Below are 5,896 nucleotides of genomic sequence, written 5' to 3' on the forward strand. Positions count from 1 at the left end.
AAAAAAAAGAAAACAATGTAGGAATTAAGTAAACACTCTAAGAAATGCAGATTATGTTTCTCTTAAAGTGCATGTTGGTGTAAAAGTTAAGGGCCAAATGTGTTGGAGAAAACACAGCCAGGATCTTTGCCAATCCCAAGGAGTTTATAAAATATTTTAAGGCTGTCCACATTCTTGCTTTGGGACCAGATCTGCCCCATCCTCCCTGCCGCCACTGTGATGAAGGGGGGCAGGGCGCAGAACCCAAGGAAGAGCCACCTCAGGGTCCCCGGACCAGAATGGGGGCAGCCAAAGGATGCGAAGGCCAGCCAGCCGGGGGCTGGGCTCGAGCAGCCTGCTGGAGTCACCTCCCCAACGGACACGTGAGGACACAGCAGGCGGAGGCCGATAGGTTGACCCAGCTGTGCCAGCTGTTTTGTCCCTGCGTGGCAGAAAGGTGAAGTGCAGGGGTGAGCGGTAAATTAAACCGAGAAAAGCGGCTGGCGAGCCACAGACACACCTCTGCTCCCTGGAGCCAGAGCAGCTGCCGCCCCGGGGCTGCTGGAAACACCGGTAGGGAAAACAGGGCCACAAACACAGGTAGGGAAAACAGGGCCACAAACACGGATCGCAGCGCCCCAGACCTGAAAACACCGTGGGGGGCTGGGAGAAAAGTAGCAACGCAAGGGGAAGTCAAGGGCTTTGATTTCGTTTCGGGTCTGCAGGGCTGGGCGCTCTACCACCGAGCCACAGCCCAGCCCCCGAGCTTTTCCGCGTACAAAACCTCATCTCTGAACCCGAGCCAGGCGGGCCCGATGCTCCCGTCTTCTGCCCTCCGCCACCCGGCCGAGAACCGCGCCCTCTGTTCCCCAGCACTCCAGCCACCTCAGAAAGCGCGCTCAGTGAGGTCGGGGCGGGGCTCGCAGCTCGGTGCCCTGGACCCTGCCACGTGCGCCCCCTCTCGGCGCCACTGCGCAGCACGACCCCGACACCCGTGAGCTGTGTCCCGAGGAACCGCACGCAGCCAGGCCCAGGCTCACGGGTCAGCCGGAGGGAGAGAGAAGGCACCGCCCCCGAGCCCGCAGCCCGTCACACCTCAGGGGACCACAGTGCCTCGGCCTTCAGCTGTTAAGAGTTGTGCAGAATAAGCAAAAATGTAAAACTGAAAATAAATATTTTCAGAGGGATGAAGAATGCAGATAAAATGCAGTTATGTTCAAAAGAACAGACTGAGGCTCCACGGTCTCCGGCCAAGCCTTCAGCTCTTCCCCTCCCTGTGCCCCACGGGCGGCAGGGTCAGGGTCACAGCGCGCCCGCCCTGTCCAGGAGAGGCAGCCCTGGGGCCTAGCCCACGGCTGACCTCCAAGGGGGGCACATCTTGGACAGCTTTCCCTCTCTGGGTCCCAGCGCTGAGCAGCAAGGCTGCCAGCTGTCCCCACAGCGGGGAGGTATGATCAAAATGTGTGGTGAAAAATGTATTATAGTACAAGACACGTTGCCATGAACCCCGCCTCGCTTTGCACACACTATCCCATTGTTCTTGCCACCTTCTGAAGCAGCTCTGGACACGCTCTTTCCTGGGGTCTTATGTAGTATGATAAAACAGACAGTGAACGCTGCTGCTGAGTCCCATCCAGGGGAAAGACGGGGTCATCAAAACACGATGCTGTGGCTGGGTGTGGTGGAGCAGGCCGATAATCCCAGCACTCAGGAAGCTGAGGCAGGAGGATCGCCTCAAATTTGAGGCCAGCCTGGGCTACAGAGTAAGTTCAGGCCAGCCTGAACTTCATAGCAAAATGCTGTGTCAAAGAAAAACAAAACAAAGAACCAGGAAAAGCATGACACTGTGTCCTTGTCCACGTTATTCTCTGGATCTGCTTTGTGAACCCCCTGGCTCTTCCCCAGAGTCAGAATGGCCACGGAGGGTGAATGTCTTGAATCGCTGGAGGACAACAGCGCATTGAAGACATCAGGAAGGACTTCCAGAACTGCTTTCGAAAGTAGCAAGTGTGGTAGGATCAGTGGGGGGAAAGTAAGGGGGTAGGATCAGTGGGTTCAGAGTAAGGAGGAGGATTTTGAGGGGATTCATGGCAACATCTTTTATCATAATAATTTTTTGATCTAAACTTTTGCTGAGTTTTTGTTTGATTGTTTGTTTGTTTGTTTTTTTTGTTTTGTTTTTTTTTTTTGGTCTTTTTGAGACAGGGTCTTGCTATGCAGTTCAGGCTGGCCTGGAGCTCACTTGTCTCCAACTTGCCAAGATCCTCCTGCCTCAGCCTCCTGAGTGCTGGGATTATAGGCGTGTGCCACCACGCCCTGCTTGCTTTGATCCACTGCACACACGGTGACAGGGATGGCCCCATGTTTTGGGTATCTCCCTGAGCCTTGCAGCACACAGAAGAGTTGTCCTGGTCACCTGACCCTGCTGTCCACACCAGCCTGTCCCGCACCCTCCCTGTTCCTGGTCCCCACCGCATGGACCACAAGCGCTGCTCCTGGTCCTCCCAGTCCTGGGCAGACTGCAAAAAGAGGCAGCTGCAGGCAGACTTAGGGCAGGATTCCACCCCCTCCAACCTAGAGGGCCACTCAGGCTCACCGTGCGTCCAGCAAAGGTCACCGTGCCCTCAAAGGTGCCCTCTTGCCACAGCCGTCTCTGCGCTGCAGGGACGCTGTCCCTGGGAGAGACGAGAGCCCCGCTGGTTCTGTCCTCGGTCTCCTCCACAGTCCCCACCTGAGCTACCCAGCTGGAAGCACTGAACAAGTGGCGGACGGGAAAAGGGCCGCAGCTGGGGCTTGGGCCTCTGGTCTTAGCCGTCTGTCACCCACATGTTGGAACAGGGTCTACTCCTTCCCGCACATCCTCAGGACGGCTGAGAGCCTCGCCACGGCCTTCTCAGGGGACGCCCACGGAGGGACCCTCACGCCTGACAGCTGAGGACACCCCATCCCCTGAGCCTGTAGGAACGCAGCCCTGGCTCGGGGACCACGACGAGACCGAGGGCAGTACTGGGGCAGCCACAGTGCGCTGGGACCCTGAGCCTGAGCCCCCGGCTGAACTGAAAGTGCACAGAACAGGCCCTGGCCCTGGAGGGAACCTGCCGGTCTCAGCGACCCGCAGAATGAGATTCCCAGTCTTTCACTGCAGTAATTTTCTAAAATGTAAACATGCCTCATGTTTCAATCACCCTGCGTACAGGACGGCGGGCATGGAACCGCTCCGGGCAGTGCCTGACCCTTGCCGTGCAGGGGCACAGCTGTCCCAGCCTCTGGGGAATTACAGGCCACGCAGTTCTCTTTACTGAATAACTGGTAATTAAGCCTTCTTTTCTGCAGGGAGCTCACAGCTGCATCTGAAAGCCCATTCTTAAGTAAGTGGAGCGGATCCTTGGCACCCCGTGACAATCCCACAGCTGTCCCAGGGCCCCCAGAGCATCCATCTGCCCAGCGGGCCCCCACTCCACAGCGGGCTGCCCCGTCCCCTGCCTCCAGCCCTCCCACCCCTTGGCCCAAGCTTCCAAGCTGCTGGTCCCTGCTCTGCCTCCACTGCAGTGTGCAGGAAAAGCTCTGGGCAGAGTCACCAACCCCAACCGCTCTCCCCACGAAATACGGGCCTCAGCCAGCAGCCGGCCTTCACTGGGAGCTTCGCGCAGGAGTGGAAAGCTGTACACAGGGCCTAGGGATCGGGGCTCCTCCGCGCAGCCTGGGCACAACTTCCCCTGCGCCCCGAGTGCGAGCGGCAGCCACAGCGGGACAAAGCCCAGTTTGCCATCCACCAACCCTGTGACCTTGGACAAGTCCCGCAGTGGGCACCGCAGGGGACACGGAGGCTGGCACCCATCCCCCAGGGCCAGAAAACAGGATGATTTGTGTTGGTAAGTAAGTCTATGCCTCTGATGTGGGTCACATCTGCCCCAGGACAGAGGGGATTAACCCCACCACAAAGATGCAGAGACATGCATGTATCGGGTGTACGGTACGAAATCAACGTGAAGACATCTTACCGATATTTAACGGGGACAGAAAAGCTCTCCAGGAGCAGGGAGTTAGCAAGACCTTGCTTTGGGAAGGGAGCACATGAAAGGACCGGCACACACCCACGGCACTTCCTGCAAGTTCAGTCCCTAAGCAGGATGTCCAGCTCAGAAAGGGTTGCTCCGTCCTCTCTGTCCTTGAAAGCTGTGAAGTACCAGCCTCTGTAAGCACAGAATCAATCCTGGTACAAACAGCAAGCGGCTCTTCAGCACATTTCCGTGGGAATCGGGAGGGCCCTCACAGGAGGCCAGCACCCCAGGCGTCACCGCCTTAAGTGGACAGGCAGCTGTGACAGCCACCAAAATAGTGTGAAGGAGTCCCGGATGGCAGACACATTGCCCTGGTGTGCTCGGGCTACCCAGGCACAAGCCAGGGCCCACCAAGGAGGACCAGCCTGGGCCAGATACAGCGTAAGTGGGAGAGGCTCCCACAGGAACCCCGCAGCTCCCAGGGCTGGCTGTGCATCAGCGCCCCCCGAAAGCCTCTTCCAAATGCTGCTTTAGGGTTCTGCTCACAGGGGATCCCTGGAGCCCGGAGGGTCTGCACTTGTGAGACCCACTCCAGCCCTGAAAGACGCCAGCAGAGCTCGGCTCTAGGTGGCTGCCTGTCGGGGCCGGGGGCTGTTCGGGAGGCTGGGAAGAGCGTGTGTTATTTGTGGCCGGCTCTCCACCATCCAGCCCCGTTCTCAAGGGACCAGTAACACCAATCCATCCCCACGGGGCTCTGAGACATCGACCTTCACTAGTTCTGCTGAATGCAACAGCAACCCGATCAGCCGCTGCTGAGGTCAACATTCTGTCTCAGCTGGAAGGGCTGGGCGCGGTCACCAGGATTTGCCAATTCAGGCAGAAAAGCCAGCGTCCAGAGAAAGAGCTGTCTCCGCCAGGGCTGGATCCACCCGGGGGACCCGCGCTGTCCACAGAATGCGAACGAAAATATAAATCTACAGGTGTCCACGTGGACAACGGCTTCGCGTGGCTCCCGTCACCCTGTGACACTCGATGGTTTCGTCTGCTCCTCAAACGCACGGAAGAGGTCACAGACTGATCCCACCAGCACCGCGGGCTTAAGCGGCGGCTGAGATGAAGCTGGCAGAAGGCTGGGGAGGGGGTGCTGGGTGGAGACGGCGGAGCGAGGTCAAATTTCCAGTGTACCCTCTACTCCCGGGCTGCAGCCTGATCAGGTTAGGATCCCTGCGCCTCAGTTCCTCGTCTGAATGTAGGGAAACATAGTAAAAGGTCTCACTGGCCGCGGCACACCCCCCACAAGTTCCTCTCCTTCCCTCTGTTCCCTATGGACCCAAACAGGAAATGTCGGCCACAGGTCAAAGAGCCACAGGGAAGGTTTGCTTCGAAGGAGTTTAGGTTCCACTTCTTCAAATGTGCTAAAATTGTCGTCGTGGTAATGATCTTACGCAGCCAGTTGACAAATGACCTTGCCTCCGCGACAGACGCCGCACGCCCCCCCACCTGACCCCCAGCGTCCATCCCAGCCCGGGCTCCCCGTCTCTTCCTCCTCCCGCCGCGCCCCGGGCACAAAGGGACCGGGCGCTCCCCCGGGTGCCTCGAGGGGCAGCGCGGGACTCCGGGAAGCGGTCGGCGGGCGGGATTGCTGGGCTCCAGGGCCCGGCCCAGGGCTCCGGGGGAGAAGAGGGCGGGAGGGGCGCGCGGCGGGTACCTCGCAGGAGCGCGCAGCACTGGCCGTCCGCGGTGCTCCAGAGCCGGGCCGTGCCGTCCTCGCTGCCCGTCAGCAGGCGCTGCCCGTCGGGGCTCAGGCTCAGCCAGTTGATGCCCCCGCGGTGGTCGGCGCAGACCCTCAGGGCCGACCCGCCGCCCCCCATCCTCCGGGCCGTGCTAGACAGGGGCGCCCCGGGGTGCGCGCGGCG

General features: G+C 59.4%; 1 protein-coding gene across 1 annotated transcript in view; it reads right to left on the minus strand.

The window, feature by feature from the left end:
• The window catches only part of Wdr86 (WD repeat domain 86), a gene marked incomplete at its 5' end in the record, with an annotated part of 25,755 nt that extends 19,859 nt beyond the window's left edge, over positions 1–5,896 (minus strand). The window contains 1 exon segment of the mRNA XM_005404830.2: positions 5,689–5,896. Within this exon segment, the coding sequence (XP_005404887.1) occupies positions 5,689–5,851 (163 nt within the window).

Source organism: Chinchilla lanigera, unplaced genomic scaffold (genome assembly GCF_000276665.1).
Source record: "Chinchilla lanigera isolate Chin_1 unplaced genomic scaffold, ChiLan1.0 scaffold00090, whole genome shotgun sequence".
In the NCBI taxonomy this organism is placed as follows: Eukaryota; Metazoa; Chordata; class Mammalia; order Rodentia; family Chinchillidae; genus Chinchilla; species Chinchilla lanigera.